This window comes from Myodes glareolus, chromosome 9 (genome assembly GCF_982192425.1).
Source record: "Myodes glareolus chromosome 9, mMyoGla1.1, whole genome shotgun sequence".
In the NCBI taxonomy this organism is placed as follows: Eukaryota; Metazoa; Chordata; class Mammalia; order Rodentia; family Cricetidae; genus Myodes; species Myodes glareolus.
Window position 1 is genome coordinate 23,809,785 of NC_142034.1, and position 19,710 is coordinate 23,829,494.

A 19,710-nucleotide genomic window follows, 5' to 3' on the forward strand; every position below is an offset into this window, starting at 1 on the left:
GGCGGACGAATTCTGTATTCAAGGACACCAGGGTTACTCAGGGAAAGTCTGGCGGGGTAGTGGTCTGGTGGGGGGTGAGGGGATGTCAAGTGTAGGGACTGAAGAGGTGGCACAGGAGTTAAGAACATTTGCTGCTCTTTGCTGTGGGAGCTCCTTCCGCTCCTTCAGCCAATAGCCGCTGAGATACCAGCCCACTGGGGCGTGATCTCTCTCTCTTTACAAAGCAGAGGCAGCCCTCCGCTTGCTCTCTTGCTCCAGCGACTAGACAGACTCCTTTCCTGGCTGTTGTGTAAGACGGTGTTCTGTAAGTTTTCCCCCTCAAATAAATAACCCTTTGAATCCAAATTGGTGTGGGATTGCTTTACACATTAGCTCTTCCAAGAAGATGTTCGATTTCCAGCATCCACATGTTGACTCACGAATGTCTGTAACTACAGTTCCGAGGGATCCGGTGCCTTCTACTGGCCTCCTTGAGCCACAGACATGGTGCACAAATGTACATGCAGATAAAACAATTGTACACATAAAATTATTATTTTTTTATTAAAAGGGGACTTAATGGCACACATTGGTAATCACAACACTGTATTCCTGGGGATTTGCTAGCCAGCCAGCCTAGCCTAATTGTGGAGCTTCAAATTAGTGAGAGATGCTGTCTCAAAAAAAAAAAAAACAGAAACTTGTAGATGGCTCCTGAGGAATGGCACCTAAATTTGTCCTCTATCTTTTACATGAGTGCATACACATGCATATATACCTACTCATAAAAGATAATAATAAAAAAAGTAATAGTTCTTTTATTTGTTTGTTTATACTTTTTGAGACCAAGTCTCACCATCTTATGCTAGAACTCACTATGTAGACCAGGCTGGCCTTGAACTCAACTCATAAAGATCCACCTGCCTTTGCCTCTTGAGTGCTGGAAATATCCAGCAGGTGTTTTTAAATATGTTATTCAGGTTGAGCTAGCTCCTGGCCTGAAGTAATCCTCTGTGTTAGCTTTCCACAGGCATATGTCTAATGCCTTGCATCTTAACACTTTCTATTGCTGTTTTCTAACACCCTACCCACTTTAGCATTCTTTTGTGCATATGTATGCATCTATAGGTGAACTTGGCATCCACCCCATTTCTTGTTTTTGAGGCAACATCTCTCCCAAGGAGTCCACCTGTCTTCACCTGCTAGGCACTAAGGTTATAATTGAATGGCTTTTGCAATCATTATTTTTATTTGGGTTATTCTTGGTTTAAAACTCAGGTCCTGTCCTAGCATATAGATTGAGCTGTCAACACAGCCCAGCACTTTTTTTATTTGGTTTGGTTTTGATTTGGATTCTTTGAAGCAATCTTCATATATATCCAAAATAAGCCTCACACAAAATCTCTCACTGCAACCCTAGGTACCAGGATTATAGATGTGTTGCTACAGCACTCATTTCTTTATGCCCCAAATAGTCATTTTATTAATTTTCCTTTTATAATTCTGCCCTACTGAATACATGTTCATTATCTATCTACCTGTACTAAATCGTGAGCTTGACAGATTTTTGTTTGGCTTTGGAGCAAGGTCTCACTATGCTCCTTGATGGGCCTGGAACTCACATAGACCTGCCTGTCTCTGCTTTGCGCCACCATGCCCAAATGAACGTGGGAAGTGTCAAGGCCATTTTACTAATGATAGTCTTTGCTTTCTGTAGCCCTTTGGCTCGGTTGTTATTTCCACCGAAAGATGATCACACATTGAAGTTTTTATATGATGACAACCAACGTGTTGAGCCTGAATGGTACATTCCTATTATACCTATGGTGCTGATAAATGGTGCCGAGGGAATTGGTACTGGGTGGTCCTGCAAAATCCCCAACTTTGATGTCCGTGAAGTCGTAAACAATATCAGACGACTGTTGGATGGAGAAGAGCCTCTGCCCATGGTAAGTGGTCTGGGTTAGGAACTTTGTTTTTCCTCAGGCATAGTTGAGTAAATTCTACAGTAAAGATTATACAGATACAAGATTTATTTTATACTTTGAGTTTGTTCGAACATATTGTGATTTACCATTTAGAAAACTTTTTTGTTGTTAATTTAGCTCCCAAGTTACAAGAATTTCAAAGGTACTATTGAAGAATTGGCTACAAATCAGTATGTGATTAGTGGAGAAGTAGCGATTCTGAATTCCACAACCATTGAAATCTCAGAGCTTCCCATCAGAACGTGGACCCAGGTAAGTAATTGTTGATTTCTTGGTTTTTCAGGCGAAGGATGCCAACAACAGTTGGTATTGACTATTCAAAAAGGGACTCCTTACAAAAGGATTACTGTGTTTTGTTTTTGGTTTTTAGACTTACAAAGAACAAGTTCTAGAACCCATGTTGAATGGCACTGAGAAGACACCCCCTCTTATAACAGATTATAGGGAATACCATACAGATACCACTGTGAAGTTCGTCATAAAGATGACTGAAGAGAAATTGGCAGAGGCAGAGAGAGTGGGACTACACAAAGTCTTCAAACTGCAGACTAGCCTCACTTGCAACTCAATGGTATGTCCTATTTTGTAAGAGATACATCTTTCAAAACTTATATTGTTAGGTATGTTGGTTCCCTCTAATAATCCTCGCACTCCAGTGACCAGAGGATCACTATGAATTCCAGAGCTATCCTAGGCTTGTATAGTCAGACCCCGTCTCAGAAAGAAAGGCTGGAGAGACGGCTCAGGAGTTAAGAGAAATTAGTATTTATTTGTTCTTGGACCTGGGTTCGGTTCTCAGCAACCACATTGCAGTTCACAACTATGTAACTCAGTTCTGAGCGATTCAGGACCCACTCTGGCTTCCATGGGATAGCGCTGCAGGCACATGTAATACAAACCTGCAGGCAAACATCCATTTATGTAAAATATTTTTTAAATTAATAATTGATTTTTAAAAGGTATATCGGGGGGCTGGAGAGATGGCTCCGTGGTTAGGAGCACTGATTGCTCTTCCAGAGGACCCGGGTTCAATTCCCAGCACCCATATGGCAGCTCTCAGCTGTCTGAGAGTCCAATCCCAGGGGATCTGACACCTTCACACCAATGCACATTAAATAAAGTTAAACAAATCATTTTTTTTTTATAAAAAAAAAAAAGGTATATATCAGGTAACTTTTATAAAGGCTACCCAATTTATTGAATCTTCTATTCTTTTCCAGGTGCTTTTTGACCATGTAGGTTGCTTAAAGAAATATGATACTGTGGTGGATATTCTAAAAGACTTCTTTGAGCTCAGGCTTAAATATTATGGATTAAGAAAAGAATGGCTTCTAGGAATGCTTGGTGCAGAATCTGCTAAACTGAATAATCAAGCTCGTTTTATATTAGAGAAAATAGATGGCAAAATAATCATTGGTATGTAAACATCTACTAAATATTTGCAGTATGGAATAGCTTTTCCTAGATGGCGTTTATTGTTATTTGTAGGGTTTTAGTGGTTCTGGGGCTCACATTCAGAGCCTTGTACTTGCTAAGCCGTTACTCTGTATTAGCCTCACCCCTGTACCCCAGACAGATCATCTAAAGAAATCAAGACTGAATGTTTAGATAGGAAGATTAGAGAACTAAAAGACCTTGTGTGGGGCTGGGGTGTAGCACAGAGTGGTAGAACGCCTTCCTGACATCCACAGGGTCCTAGGTCCGACCACAACAACTGCATCAACATTCTGTGGTAGAGCACATTGTTATCCCAGCACTAGGGACAGGGAGCAGGAGGCTCAAGGCTGTCCTCAGCCACATGGTGGATTTTAAACCAGCCCATACATGGGGCCTTGTCTGAGAAAAAGTCCTTGTTTTTACTAATTGATCACAAGAAGAGACACTGGTCTGATCTTAAAATGAAGGAGGTTATAAATGCCTTTTAAAGAAAAGAAGACTGAAAAAGAGGGAAATCTTAGGAATGTTTGTTTTACTTTTTGTTATATTGAAAATTCTATAAGCAATGAGCAGGGTGTAAAGAAAGAAAGGAGTCTTGACTAAATTGGGTATAAGAATGGAGCTTGGAAGATGTAGCTCAACTCTAGCATAACCAAGAAAGCCAGCAATATTTTCTTAAGGCAGGGTTTCTCTGTGGAACAGTGCACACCATTACCACCTGATGAAAGCCAGCAATATTAAAAAATTAAAGGAAGTCCCAAAATACAATAGCACCAGTTACTGGTGATAAGACTTAATAATGTTTGTTTTCATACCTACTTAAAAGCTTTAGCATATCAGCCAACTTATAGATGCTGTTGTTTCAAGCAAGGCTAAAATGAATGATGCTGGACATGACTAGAATGGAAAAAAGAAGAGGGGGTTATTTGGTTGACTGGAATTCTGAAATACTAGACTAGCCCAATCTTCTTACAGAGTAAATATCAAGGGTCTAAATGTGTAATCTAAGGAGTTGGAGAGATGGCTAAGTGGTTATAACACTTGTCGCTCTTACAAAGAACCCAGGTTCAGTTCCCAGCACCTACATGATAGTCCACTACCATCCATAACTCCAGTCCCAAGAGATCTGATGTCCTCTTCTGTCCTGCACGGGTACCAGGCAGGCACACACATGGTACACATACATAAATGTAGGCAAAACATTTATACCAAGGCTAGAAGGGTGCTGAACAGATGGCTCATCTCTCCTGAGTTCAATTCCCATCCACCATATGGTGGCTCACAACCATCTATAATGAGATCTGATGTCCCCTTCTGGCGTGCAGGCAGGGATACACTGTATACATAGTAAATAAGTAAATCTTTATAAATAAATAAAGCCTAGGTTGGGCAGTGGTGGCACACTTTAATCCCAGCACTCTGGAGGCAGAGGCGGCAGGTCTACAGAGGGAGTTCCAGGACAGCCAGGGCTACATGGACAGACCCTATCTCAAAAAGGGGAAGAAGGAAAAAAAAAACCAACATAACTCATGTCAAGTTAAATTGAAGAAAGAGTGGTAGTGACTTTGACTGTCCCTCAAAGCATAACTGAATACAGCAGACATTGAAAGAGGTACGTCGTATGCTATGATTAAGAGCATCAAGCTTTGAAGAGACTGCTAGAGCTTAAACCAATGAAACATTGCAATAAAAGCCAGACTATATAATTGAGTCACACACTCTTCAGAGGTGGAGGCTCTAACTCTTTTGTGGTCTTTGACAGTTACATAGATTTCAGCCTCATCTATGATCTAAATATCCCCTGGTAATTCACCTTTGTCCTGCTTCACAGAAATTTGTTCTGGACAGAAATTGAGGCAAAACATAGACAGCTGAATTTCCCATTTTGTGGGTTTGTGTTTGTTTGTGTTTGGTTTTTCAAGACAGGCTTGCTCTATGTATCCCTGGCTCTCCTGGAACTCTTGTAGACTAGGCCTTGAATTCATACCTACCTGCCTGCCTTTGTCTCCAGAGTGTGGAATTAAAGGCATACACAACCATCTGGCTCAAATTTTCCAGTTTAATCTTGTGACTTGATGTAGAAACATTTCATACTTTTTTAAAAATCTTGCTCAAAGCTATCTCTCCCTCTTTTTTTTTTTTAACAGAAAATAAACCTAAAAAAGAGTTAATTAAAGTTCTGATTCAGAGAGGATATGATTCTGATCCTGTGAAAGTCTGGAAAGAAGCTCAGCAAAAGGTAATTTTGTTACTGTTTATCTATTGGCTATGGCACACATGCGGGTGGAGCATCATATACAAAGATAAAATGGGGGAAATTTTTTTTAATTAAAAAATGTAAAATCTGTTTTCTTACATTTCTAGAGGTCACAAGTTAAAAAAAAATCAAGGACTCTATATGTTTGTAGTTCATGTTCTACATTTTAATTTGTCCTTTAGGCTCCAGATGAAGAAGAAAATGAAGAAAGTGACAATGAGAACAGCGACTCCACAGCAGACTCCGGACCAACTTTCAACTACCTTCTGGATATGCCCCTCTGGTATCTCACCAAGGAAAAGAAGGATGAGCTGTGCAGACAAAGAAATGAAAAGGTCAGTTGTAGAAGAATGGTATGGTCAACAGTTAATATTGTTCTGATGGGGAAACTGTTCTGTGTAAAAATTTGTACATATTTACTAACTCAATTTTTTGTAATCTTCTGAAGGAACAAGAACTCAACACATTAAAGAAAAAGAGTCCGTCTGATCTGTGGAAGGAGGACCTGGCTGTTTTTATTGAAGAACTAGAGGTATGTGTTTATAAAATTTATATTAATACTTACAGACTAGCAGCATGTTCATTCTTAAGTATTTATTTTTCTTATGTGTTTGTGTGTTGAGGGGTGTGGGTAAGTGCAGGGGCTCACAAAGGCCAATGGGGCCAGTCCCCTGGAGCCATAGTTACAGTGTGGGTGCTCAGATCTGAACTCTTCCTCAGCAAGAGCAGTGAGATCTCTTAACCACTGAACCATCTGTCCAGCTCAAGCGCATACCTTTTTTATCGAGAAACTTCAGCCAGTGGTGGTGGCTGCGCACGCCTTTAATCCCAGTACTTGGGAGGCAGAGGCAGGCGGATCTCTGTGAGTTTGAGGCTAGCCTGGTCTACAATAGCTAGTTCCAGGACAGACTCCAAAGCCACAGAGAAACCCTGTCTCAAAGAACCAAAAAAAGAAACTTGATATTTGATAAAAGAAGAAATATAGAAGAAAGAATACATCCCAAAATAAGGTTGGATATGGTAGCCACTTAGATGTTAAACCTGTAATCTCAGACTAAGGCAGGAACACCAAAATTTGAGGCCAGCCTGGGATACCCAGTGAGTTCAAGGCCAGCCTGAACTATATATGTAAGAAGACCCTGTCAGACTCCAACTACTAGGAATACAATTGTAGAATATTTACCATACATGTGTAAACTTTTGCCCTCTATGCTTAGCACATCAAAAAATAGTAACATAAAGGGGGGAAAAATGGGCAGTGTGGTGCATATGACTGTAATTCTAGCATTTGCAAGGAAGATGAGGAGTTGAAGGTCACCCTCAGACAAGGGGACTTGGACGTCATCCTGTACAACATGAATACAAAAGCAGAGGGCAATCAAGATGGCTCAACAGGTGAAGCACTTGCTGCCCAAACCTGGAAACCTGAGTTCAAACCCCAAAGCTCAGATAAGGAGGAAGGAGAGAGCCGATTCCACAAAGTAATCCTCTGGTTTTCACATGTTTGCTGTGACATGCATGTGCACACACGTACAGTAAAGAAAATATATTTTTAAAGGGAGAATGAAAGAAACATTCTTAAATACTGGTTAGCATAAAGTAAATAATGGGAAGAAATACACTAAAATTAATATTTTTACAGAAAAGAATCAGAGTTAAGTCACTTTTAGAGGCCCCTCAGTTTCAGAATGTCCTTTGTTGCATAAATCTCCTTAGCAATACTTAGTTTCTTAATATTACAAATGTGTGTGTGTGTGTGTGTGTGTGTGTGTGTGTACACACTCACGTAGCATTTGTCCTTTAGCATAGTTTTCTTTTTGTTTTCAGAAAAACTAAATAATGAAATTAGATATAGGCACTCAGTTCTCCTGTCTCTGCCTCCCCAAAGTAAGCCACATTGTGCCTTCACTAAGACTGATCACAGATTTATCTTAAATTGTAAAAATGGCAAGTTCTTAACTGTTGCTTTTTAGGTATCATGTTTTCTTCACCTACAAATTTGTTCTCATAATTCCCTTTCATAGGTTGTTGAAAACAAGGAAAAACAAGATGAACAAGTGGGACTTCCTGGAAAGGGGGGGAAGGCGAAGGGGAAGAAAGCACAAGCGTCTGAAGTCTTGCCTTCTCCTCAAGGGAAAAGAGTTATTCCCCAAGTGACCATGGAGATGAAAGCAGAGGCAGAAAAGAAAATTAGGAAGAAAATTAAGGTAATACTTTAAGTTTATTTCTCTTTAGAAATGAAATAAATTAAGACCAGTGAGATGACTCAGGTAAATGTTTGACCCCAAGTCTGAACAATCCAAGTCCAGTCCACATGGTAGGAGAAGAGTACTGACCTCTGACCATAAATAAATAAGTGTAATACTTTTTTTAAATGGAGTAAGTTATATCTAAATTTCTAAACCTATTGTTTGGAATGTATCCTGTTTCTGATGCACTTTTCCTTTCTCAAGCACCCAATGTTTTTAAATATTTAAGTATAAAGATGATAACTATACCTTTATTTGGATCTCCTTTAATATTTTATGTCTATGAATGTTTTGCCTACATTTGTGTCTACACCATATGCATGCAGTACCCACAGAAACCAGAAGAAGACCTTGGATCCCCTGGAACTGGAGTTAAAGATGGTTGTGTCCCTCCATGTGGGTGCTGGAAATTGAACCCTGGTCCTCTAGAAGAAAAACCAGTGCTCTTAACCACTGAGTCATATCTCCAGCTTTTGACTTTAGATTTGTTTTGTTTTGTTTTCCAGTTAGTCTCACTATGTTGCTCTAACTGTCCTGGAGCTCGCTATGTAGACCAGACTGGCGTTGCAGTCACAGAGACCCGACTGCTTCTGCCCCTGCGCTGGGGTTAAAGGCCTGCGCCACTGCTGTCCTTTACTATTCTAGATCTCTTAACCAAAACCCAAAGGAAATATATTCCTTCACTATGTTTGTGTCTGTGTCTGTCTATATATGTGAGTATTTGACTTTATTATTCCAAATAATTAGACAGAAGTTGAGTGTTTTTGTCTTGCTGGGATTTGTTTCTTACATGTTGCTGGGTTTTTTTAGAGTGAAAATGTTGAGGGCACGCCTACTGAGGATGGTCAGGAACTAGGAGGCCTTAAACAAAGACTAGAGAAGAAGCAGAGGCAGAAGAGAGAACCAGGTATTGAGCAAGGTGGTATAAACTCTAAAGTGTTATTAATATATTCTACATAGATATTCAATGTTTTGTAGCACTGGATTAAGTATCGTAAAGGAAGGCTGTATGTGACTTACATTTGAGCCTTATGTTGTCTTTGATTTGTTTTAGAAAGACTCTTGTAATGTAGCTAGTGACTTGAATTCCTTAGTTGGAATCTGAAATAGCTCCTCCCTTTTCCAGAAAGTCCTGCTTGTTTGTCGTGTTCTTCCTTGGCTTCAACAGCCTACAAAAGGGATACATGAGAGCAAATTCATAAGCATTAAAAGCATTATTACAGCCTAGTCTGCCCTTCCAATCTGTGTGAGCAAACACATATGACATAAAGAACAAGAGGTGACTTTACAAGAATTATCTCCTAGTGTCCCTCCATATCTGAGATATCAGCTCTATTCTATATCTCTAAATCTGTTTCTTAGGGAACTTTGATGTTTAGACATTTGTATCACATTATTTACTATAAAAACATCATTTACTTATGGGATTAAATGACCAAACTCTATAGGAATAGAAAGTGTGTCTGTTCTACTCAACGATTGTACTCTCAGCACCATTACATTATGTAGATAATGATGAAGAAACCAGAGTATATCAATATAGTTAATTTCTGGGCCAGTGAAATGGTGTAACATGTACAGGAGCTTGCCACCGCTAGTGATATCCTGAGTTTGATCCCAAGGACCCATGTAGCAGAAGGAGAGAACTAACTCCCATAAGTTGTCCTCTAGCCTTCACTCAAGTACATTTTCCCAAACGTGCGTGCATGCATGCGCACACATACACACACAAATACAGTAATGTAAAACTTTTTATTTAAGTGTGAATCCCTATCTCTTTTATAGGTACCATGGCAAAGAAGCAAACTACATTGCCATTTAAGCCCATCAGAAAAGGAAAAAAGAGAAACCCTTGGTCCGATTCTGAATCAGATATGAGCAGTAATGAAAGTCATTTTGATGTTCCTCCACGAGAAAAAGAACCACGAAGAGCTACAAGTAAGGAGAATACAGAACCTGCTAGCTGTGCTATAAGATTTGAACGGCCAATTAACTTCAGGGAACTAAATTCAAGATTTGCTGTTAGAACAGCAAATCAAATTTTGAAAAATCCAAGCATCTTTTAGGGTAATAAACTGCAGCTTAAGGTGATCACTGGTGGTGCACAGCTTTCATCCCAACACATGAAAGACAGAGGCAGGCAAATCTCTTGTGAGTTCTGGGCCAGCCTGGTCCGTAAAAGCAAGTTCTTCTAGGATAGTCAGGACACAGAGAAACCCTGTCTCAAGAAACCAGAAGTTAAAAGTTAAGCTGAAGCTTATATATATATTCATAAAATGTTAAGTCGGGGCTGGAGAGGTGCTGTAGTGGTGAGGATCACTTGCTCCTCCAGAAGACCTGGGTTCAGTTCCCAGCACCCAACATGGCAGCTCACTACAGATTGTAACTCCTGTTCCAGGGGATCTGACTCCCTCTTCTGGCGTCCATGGGAATTGGGCATGCACGTAGTATACACACATACATGCAGGCAAAGCACACTCGTGCACATAAGAGTGCTATGACAACACACAAGTACATACACACACAAACACAGATTTAAAAAGTAAAATGTCAACTCAGCCTATGTTTAAATGTCTTTTTTGGTTCCTAACAGCAAAAGCCAAATTTACAGATGATTTGGATTCAGATGAAGATTTCTCAAGTTTTGATGAAAAGGATGAAGATGAAGATTTTTTCCCATTAGATTCTAGTCCACCTAAGACCAAAATTCCCCCAAAGTAAGAATTTCATCTAACACAGAATTTATTCGTGGCTATTTTAATAGTCATTGGTGTGTTTATTGATCTTTGTTTGCCACATATAGAATTGATTGTCAGGATGCCTTCTCTGTGTTTCTTTTTTTTCAGAAATACTAAAAAAGCACTGAAGCCACAGAAAAGTACCATGTCTGGTACGTATTTAAGTAAAATGACTGGGTGCTTGGGAGATGTCTCACTCAGCTAAGCAAGTGTGAGGACCTGAGTCAGTGCACAGCACCCACATAAACAAGCACCTTAAATCTTAGCACTCAGAACTTAGAGGATTACAAGTTCAAAGCCAGCAGGAGGATTACAAGTTCAAAGCCAACCTGTGCTATAGAGCAAAGCTCTGTCCCTCCAAAACTAAAAATTTAAAATTCAGCTAAGTTCTTAGAGTATTGAAAATATTCCAAGAAAGTTAAAATGAGAATGCATGTCGAGGACAGCAGCACATGGAGTGTTTTAAATGTTTTTTGATCATTTCCCTTCCTGTTTGGAATAGCTAACCTTGAAGGTGATGTGAAGGACAGTGTACCAGCTTCTCTAGGCCCTGCTGCTGCTGACTTCCCAGCTGAAACTGAGCAGTTAAAACCATCTTCCAAACAGACTGCGGCAGTGAAGAAGACAGCAGCCAAAAGTAAGCCTGGATCTCTTAGAAGGTTAATTACTAGGGCTAATTGACTTTTCTAAGTCAATTTCAATTTTTTATTCTGAAAATGTGTATTGATGATGAAATTAAAAAGTATCCTAGCCAGGTGTTCATGGCACACGCCTTTAATCCCAACACTTGGGAGGCAGAGGCAGGCAGATCTCTGTGAGTTTGAGGCCAGTCTGGTTTACAAAAGCTAGTTTCAAGATAGGCTCCAAAGCTACCAAGAACCTGTCTCGAAAAACCAAAAAAGAAAATAGAAAAAAAAAGTATCCTAATGGGAGTGGTATCTTTTACATCTTTATTATCAAATAAAAGTAAGCCGGCAGGTGGTGGCACACGCCTTTAATTCCAGCACTTGGGAGACAGAGGCAGGCGGGTCTTCGTGAGTTTGAGGCTGTCTGATCTATAGTGCAAGTTCCAGGACAGTTTGTCTCAAACAGAATAATGAACGAATGAATGTAGTAGCTTAAAATCAGTGCATTACTCAGATTCTAGACATTATCTAGCGCATTTCTCTGACATAAGGAAGGAGTTTATAAGCAGTTGGAAGTAATCCATCAGAAATCAAGACTGCTGGTCTACAATATAAATACCTTGGAATTGATCCCCAAGCACAGCATAAACCAGGTGTGGCGGTATATGCCCCCCAGGGCTATCTTGCTGGCCAGTCCGACTTACTTAGGAACTACAGGCCATTGAGAAACCTTGTCTCAAAAAAAAAGGCGATATTCTAGAGAGTTCACAATGAGAAATCACCAAGGGGTGATTATGACCAGTATTCATGTTCACTTACAGCCCAGTCTTCAACCTCCATTGCTGGTACCAAAAAGAGAGCTGCACCAAAGGGAACCAAATCAGATTCAGCCTTGAGTGCTCATGGCCCTGAAAAGCCTGATCCTGCCAAAGCTAAGAGCAGCCGCAAAAGGAAGCAGTCTTCTTCTGACGATTCTGACTCTGATTTTGAGAAACTAACTTCCAAGGCTTCCGTGAGCAAGGTATTTATTGCTGCTTAATCCCTTTGCTCTAGAGACTTTGAAACATCTAACTTAGGTTTTGCTCTAAATTTTGCATATTTTTAAAGAAGTAGATTTAAACCTCAGAATTCATTACTTTATATTATGTGTAATTTAGCTATAAGAAAGTTAAATCTGTCGGTCAGTGGGACAGTTGCTTTGGACCTTTTTCTTACTACTTAGTAGGAAGTGGTGGAGAAGTCTGGAATGACCCTGTTGCATTAACAATATCAAATTACTTGGGTTTTCTCTTTTTAGAAATCCAAGGGTGAGAATCAGGATTTCCATGTGGACTTAGATGAGACTGTGGCTCCTCGAGCAAAATCTGGACGAGCAAGGAAGCCGATTAAGTACCTGGAGGAGTCAGACGAGGACGATCTTTTCTGATGTGGAAGGGGATTGTTTTAGGAATGGTTTTACTGAGCTGGGTTCATTTTAAAGTTACTTGAAGTTCTTCCCTAACCCCCTCTGAATTTAGTTTGGGGAAGACTATTATAAGACTATCCTAGTGAGTGGGGCCCACATGGCCTTCGCCTTCGTACTCTACAGACTGTCCCAGTGGTGACCTCACATGATACTGTTTTCTTCTCTGCTTTGTCTACGTTTTGTGTCTATTTCTTTGGTCTCTAAAAATCTTGCTTGAAATTCTTTTGGATTCCACATAATTATATGGTGGTCATTTCGGTATAACAGAACTTATTGATCATATACTAAGCTAAATGAGTATGTTTTCAAAAATGCCCCTTGCCTCTTTTCCTATTTCCACTAAATATGCGGTAGCATGGTGTTTCTGTTTTCAGTTGTAGGGAGAATTCCAACTGGATAATTCTGCTACAGATACGGTGTTCAACTATGATGCTTTGCATTCTTGTTTAAGCCATGAGAAATTACTCATACCTTTTTGAACATCATTGGAGGCTGTAGAAAGTCCCTTCGACTGTGTCTCCATGACCTCAGCACAAGCAGCAGGAAGAAAGCCAGTTACATGGTGTCCTGACTTTCTTATGATTCCTTTCAAACATGAGATTACAGGGAGGAGGCAAAACTGCTCAATCGTGAAGTGTGGTTCAGTGTAAGTCTCCATACATAGTTCCACCTTGTAAACGCTGAGACCTTTCTGTGTTGTTGTATATGTTACTTAAGTGCTGTTATCAATGTTTTTGTAAATATTTAATATGTCTTTCTATTCAGCTTAATTCCAACAATTTTGTACTTTAATAAATGTTCTAAACATTGTGAGTCATTTATTCCTCTTATCTTAACCCACATTACGTCCTCTCCACAGTCTGAAATACAGCCTCTTCACTTCCCTTTCAGGACTGTTATAGCCATGTTCTGCCAAGACTGACAACCTTTGGCTGGGTGAAGTATACTAAAGAGTGGCAGTGTGGCCTTTGTTGTTATTTTGTTTTGTTTTTGTTGGTTCTTGAGCCAGTGGTGGCGCACGCCTTTAATCCCAGCACTCAGGAGGCAGAGGCAGGCGGATCTTTGTTAGTTCGAGGCCAGCCTGGTCTACAACAGCTAGTTGTTCCCGGACAGGCTCCAGAGCTACGGAGAAACCCTGTCTCAAAAAAAAAAAAAAAAAAAAAGGCCAATTCCTTTAATTCCTTTCTTAACCTCTTATACCAAAATTCACTCAAGGTAGACTGAGTTTTACTTTTTATGCTAGGGTGTTAAGCCCACAGCCTGCTGTGTGTTCTGGATATTAAAAGGTACCACCCCACCCAAGACTAAATATTTCATGTCAAAAGATAAGAAAATGTGTTTCCAGTGGGCTGAAATGGCCAGCAAAACCTGACCGTCTAAGTTGGATCTTTACCAAGAGATAGTTGGTAAAGTTTCAATAATAAAGTGGAAAGTTACCTAAATTTCCAACCGTCAAGGACATAGGAGCAAACAATCGGACTAGATGTGGTGAGCGCTAAGAGCAGTTGTGCCTATTGACACTGTGATGTTGCTGAGCAGAAAGAGGCAGCTTCAAGGCAAAGGTGGAACCCAAATCCATATAAGAAAAATCAGAAATATGTGCTCCTGAGTAGAGCAGTTAGAGACTTGACCACTGACTACTCAAGTTACGAACATTCAAGGGAATTGTTTGAAATCTACTACTAAAAGTTTGGTAGTTAGAGGCATTTAGACCCTTTAAAGAAATTGTTTGCTTCCTATATATATGAAGCATTGTTCACAAATGTTTATTACAAATAGTTATTGAGAGAAGGGGCTCAAAAGCTCAGTGCAAACGGCAGAGACATGACTATCCAGGGGACTCACTGGCTAGCCAGTCCAGCTGCAGCTGCGCTCCATGTTCAGTAGAGACCCTGCCTCAAAAACTAAACTGGAGAATGGTAGAAAACACCCAGTGTTGACTCTGGCCTCTACACAGGTAGATGCACCCACCCAAAAACAAGAGCACGTGCATATAACATACACACCAAAAGCAGTGATTCAGACCTATCCAATATCTAAAACTTTCTTAGTAATTCCACTTTGGTAGCTGGTCTGAATAAGAACTGGTATGGTAATGCACCTAGTCTGTAGCACCAAGAGGCCCCACGTAAATGTGTTGTAGAGCTAGAGATGGCGCAGCAGTTTAAATTGCTCTTGCAGAGAACCTGTTCAATTCCCAACACCTCCATCAGGAGGCTCACAAACACCTGTATCCCCAGCCCCAGGAGATCCAACACCTCTGGCCTCCTGGGATACTGAACTCATGTATATGCTCCCCTCACACATAAATAATTAAAAGTAATAAAAGTAAAACGTTAAGAAATGTTACCCAGACCACTGAGTTGGGCGTGTAACTCAAGTTCAAGGACAGACTGTTCAATTAGTGAGAAGCCTCCATCTCTTAAGCAAAAGGTATCCATTAAAGCATAATTTACACAGGTGGGAAATTGGGACAGCCTTGATGTCCAGCAACAAAATTAGTTAAACTGAGTCAGGTGTGTCTCATACCTGTAATCCTAGCACTGCTGAGATAATCCCAGACTGCAAATCCAGTCTGAGCTACAGAGTAAGACTGTGTCTCAGAAAGAAAAAAAAAATTATCTTCATTTCTCATTATCAAGGTGTTATAGAACCAGTAAACATCTTTTTTTTTTCTGAATAATAACACAAACATCCTCAGTCAGGCAGTGGTGGCAATGCCTTTAATCCCAGCACTCAGGAGGCAGAGGCAAGTGGATCTCTGTGAGCTTGAGGCCAACCTGGTCTATTAGAACAAGTTCCAGGAGAGCCAAAGTTACACAGAAAAACCCCGTCTCAAAAAAAAAAAAAAAGTGGGGCTGGAGAGATGGCTCAGAGGTTAAGAGCATTGCCTGCTCTCCCAAAGGTCCTGAGTTCAATTCCCAGCAACCACATGGTGGCTCACAACCACCTGTAATGAGATCTGGTGCCCTCTTCTGGCCTGCAGGCAGAGTACTGAGAATACTGTATGCATAATAAATAAATAAGTCTTAAGAAAAAGAATAAAAAGTATAGATCACCACAGTGAACTAAAGCCTACTTTAAAAAAAAAAAAGCGAAACAAAAGACAAAAGAATATCCTCATGTTGGTGTTTGCTTCCTATTGCTGTGAGAAACACCAATGACCAAAGCAACTTGGAGAGGAAAGGGTTTGTTGGGCTTCTAGGTCCTGATCACAGTCCATCATTGAAGGAAGACAGGGCAGGAACTGAAGCAGAGACAACCCACATTCAGCTACCCTTTTTCTACAACAAAGGACCCCCTTCTCAGGGATGGCACCACCCATAATTGGCTGGACCCTCCCATATCAGTCATTAAAACAAAAACGTCCTACAGACAGTTGAATTTCCCTCTTCCTAGCTTCTGTTAAATTGACAACTAACTAAACTAGCGCAGTAGCCAGAGACGAACCTGAGCTCTGCCTCCCAGATGCTGGGATTACAAGCATGCAACACCACACCCAACACAATGTATTTAGCTTCTGGAAACCTTCCTCTCAGTGGGCGGTCCTTAGACCAGCAAGCACATCATCTAGGAGCCTCTTAGAAGTATAGAGTGTTGGGGCTGGAGAGATGGCTCAGAGGTTAAGAGCATTGCCTGCTCTCCCAAAGGTCCTGAGTTCAATTCCCAGCAACCACATGGTGGCTCACAACCATCTGTAATGGGGTCTGGTGCCCTCTTCTGGCCTGCAGGCATACACACAGACAGAATATTGTCTACATAATAAATAAATAAATTTAAAAAAAAAAAAAAGAAGTATAGAGTGTTGATGCTGGAGAGATGGCCCTGTGTTCTCTTCACAGGACCCAGGTTCAATCCCCAACACTCAACATGGCTGCTAAGGAGAGTCTATAACTCCACTACCAGGGGATCTATTGCCTCCTGGCCTCCACCAGTACTGTCCAAACATGGTGCACAGATATGCAGGCAGAACACCCATACACATAAACAGTTTTTTTGTTTTTTAACAAAGAAAATTGATTGTTTATCATACCCCAGAACTGGGGCTTGGGGCTCAGAAGCAATTTGTAGGGGGTTGTTTGGGTTTTTGAGACAAGATTTCACTACATTGTGTAGCTTTGGAGCCTGTCCTGGAACTCGCTCTGTAGACCACCCTGGCCTTGAGCTCTCAGAGATCCGCCTGCCTCTGCCTCCCGAGTGCTGGGACTAAAGACATGCGCCACCACTGCCAGCTCAGAAGTACTTCTTTCCACACCACTCTGGGGCTGGAGAGATGACTTGGGACCTGATCGCATTCTTAGGAACTGAAAACAAGGTGGCTTTGTTTTCTGAGATGGGTTTCTGCTTTTCAGCCCAGTGTAGCCTTGATCTTCCTACCTCAGGCATGTGCCACCACCGCAGCTGTGACAAAGCCTTTGCGACACCTCTAAATTTCTAATGTGCCTCTTCAAACAAGCTCTGGGCCCATTCGTGGACCAGCTTTCCACAGCCGCAGGTCACTTTTTCCTGTTCCACAACCTCTCAGGAATGGAATAAAAGTGTCTATGTTTTTGTGCCTACCTTTTTAAATTTGGTATGATGTTTAAATTGTATTTGTATTGTTAGGGGCTGGGGAATGGCTCAGTAGGTAAGGGAGCTTGCCACACAAACTTGAAATTCTAGTTTGATCCCCAAAACCCTAATAAAGATAGAAGGAGAGACTCAAGTGGTGCGGGAGAATTATCTGTATTCTGTCAATCATGTATTTTAATAAAACGCTGATTGGCCAGGCAGGAAGTAAGGTGAGTCAACCAGACAGGAAGTAGAGGCAGGGTGATGAGAACAGGAATATTCTGGGAATCAGGAAGCTCCCTCTCCCATTCCTGCCCAGACCACCAGAGAAGCAAGATGTAACCTGCCCCACTGGAAAAGGTACCAAGCCATATGGCTAACATAGATCAGAATAATGGGTTAAGATAAGTCATAAGAACTAATAAGTAGCCTGACCTAATGGGCCAATCAGCTTTATAACTTAAAGAAATCTCTGTTTGATTTTCTTGGGGCTTGCTGGTTATGGGGTACCCGGTGGGACAGAAACCCCAGCCAGCCAGCCCACATGTTACACTCAAGTCCACAAAATTGTTCCCTGACCTCAACATATTTGCATGACATATATACCCTCAATAATGATGATGACGATAATTATGTACCCCACAATAACGATTTTTAAGAAGAAATATTAGGGGCTAGAGAAATGACTTAATGATTAACATTTGTTGCTCTTGTAAAGGACCAGGGTTCAATTCCCAGCACCTACTTGGTAGTTCACATCCATCTGTAACTCCAGATCCCAGAGATCTAGTACCTTCTCTGACCGCCTCAGCCACCAAGCACTCATATGTGCACAGACATACATGTAGGCAAAAATCTCATATACATAAAATTAAAACTATAAAACAGCCCAGGCAGTGGTGGTGCAATCTTTAATCCCAGCACTCAGGAGGCAGAGGCAGGCAGATGTCTGTGAGTTCCAGGACAGCCTGGTCTACAGAGTGAGTTCCAGGACAGCCAGGGCTACACAAATTCTGTCTCAAAAAAAAAAAAATGCAGGCTGGAGAGATGGCTCAGAGGTTAAGAGCATTGCCTGCTCTTCCAAAGGTCCTGAGTTCAATTCCCAGCAACCACATGGTGGCTCACAACCATCTGTAATGGGGTCTGGTGCCCTCTTCTGGCCTGCAGGCATACACACAGACAGAATATTGTATACATAATAAATAAATAAATATTTTTTTAAAAATGCCTTTAAAATGAAATTTAAAAATTTATATAAAATTTAAAATGTACTCACATTGCAAGTATTGGTAGTTCTTTTTCACTTTTTCAAAACAGACAAAAATAGTTTCTTTTTATTATTGCTGAGTATTATTCCATTGTGTGGGTTTGTTGATCCATTCACCTGTTGATGGACATTTGGATTGTTTCCAGTTTGGGCCTATTGTAAGTAAAGCTGTTGTGAATTGTATAGTATGTATCCATTTCACGCTTTTTTTTCACAGTGGGTGGGATACCTGGCAGTCGATAACCATCCCCTGTTTTACTCCACAAACTGAAGAGCTGTCTTTTCCCAATGGGTTTCATATATTCTCCACCCTAACATTTTCCTCGTGTTTCTTTGTAAATGTTACACTCACCTACCTCAGGTTGCCCCAATTCAAATTAAAAGATATACCAGTAAATGTCATTTTACCTGAAGGAAAGGGAGCTCGGCCTACAGCCTCGTCTTCCGACTCCAGAGTCTCTAAATAACTTTCCAGGACCAGTTTCAAGCTCGGTCCTTTGGGTGGAGACCTGCTTCCAGGGAGGGCATGGCAGTCACTGGTTTAGGGTTGACTAGATTGCAGTTCTGCCTGCATCCTCATCAGATGCTGGAAAAGACATCAGAGCGCTCTCACGACCACACCAGCTACAGAACCTCAAAGTAAGCCTGTGGTAATGACAGGACCAGGCAGTGTGCTGCCATTGTGACTGTGTGCATACAGATACACATAAAGATACAGACCTTTTGTTTTGTTTTGAGACAGTCTTGTTCTATAGTCCAGGATAGCCTAGAGCTTGCAATCCTCCTGTCTCAACATCTGCAGAACAGGAATTACCCATTTGTACTATACCATCTGGGCACCTATACCTTGACATTTCCAAACACCAGCCACACAGACCAGCCTGTGGGCAGGGCTCTGAAAGATGCTTCTCTTTCGTTTGTTCTTCTTTAAAGTCTCTGCATCTGAGTGTTCCGCCGGCACACATGACTGTACATCACATGTGTGCCTGGTGCCTGAGGAAGACAGAAGAAGGCATTGGATCCTGAACTGGGGTTACAGATGGTTTCAAGTTGACATGTGGGTGCTGGAAACCAGACCCAGGTGTTCTGCAAGTTCTCTTAAACCCTGAGCCATCTCCCTAGCCCCAAACTGGATATAGCTCACTGGTAGGGT

The 19,710-nt window shown here is 41.1% G+C and overlaps 1 protein-coding gene across 2 annotated transcripts in view; it reads left to right on the forward strand.

Moving 5' to 3' along the window:
- Top2a (DNA topoisomerase II alpha) overlaps nt 1–12,771 on the forward strand; it is a 30,484-nt gene extending 17,713 nt beyond the window's left edge. Inside the window, exons 21-35 of one of the 2 annotated variants that reach the window (XM_048450758.3) lie at nt 1,697–1,928; nt 2,085–2,219; nt 2,338–2,538; nt 3,188–3,383; nt 5,552–5,643; nt 5,844–5,996; nt 6,110–6,193; nt 7,686–7,868; nt 8,721–8,829; nt 9,696–9,848; nt 10,504–10,627; nt 10,757–10,800; nt 11,151–11,285; nt 12,096–12,295; nt 12,572–12,771. In XM_048450758.3, coding sequence (XP_048306715.1) covers nt 1,697–1,928; nt 2,085–2,219; nt 2,338–2,538; nt 3,188–3,383; nt 5,552–5,643; nt 5,844–5,996; nt 6,110–6,193; nt 7,686–7,868; nt 8,721–8,829; nt 9,696–9,848; nt 10,504–10,627; nt 10,757–10,800; nt 11,151–11,285; nt 12,096–12,295; nt 12,572–12,700 — 2,170 coding nt within the window. In that variant the 3' untranslated portion in view covers nt 12,701–12,771. The remainder of the gene's footprint in view (nt 1–1,696; nt 1,929–2,084; nt 2,220–2,337; nt 2,539–3,187; nt 3,384–5,551; nt 5,644–5,843; nt 5,997–6,109; nt 6,194–7,685; nt 7,869–8,720; nt 8,830–9,695; nt 9,849–10,503; nt 10,628–10,756; nt 10,801–11,150; nt 11,286–12,095; nt 12,296–12,571) is intronic. The other variant, XM_048450759.3, reaches the window with a different exon arrangement.
- The last annotated feature ends 6,939 nt before the right edge of the window (nt 12,772–19,710 follow it).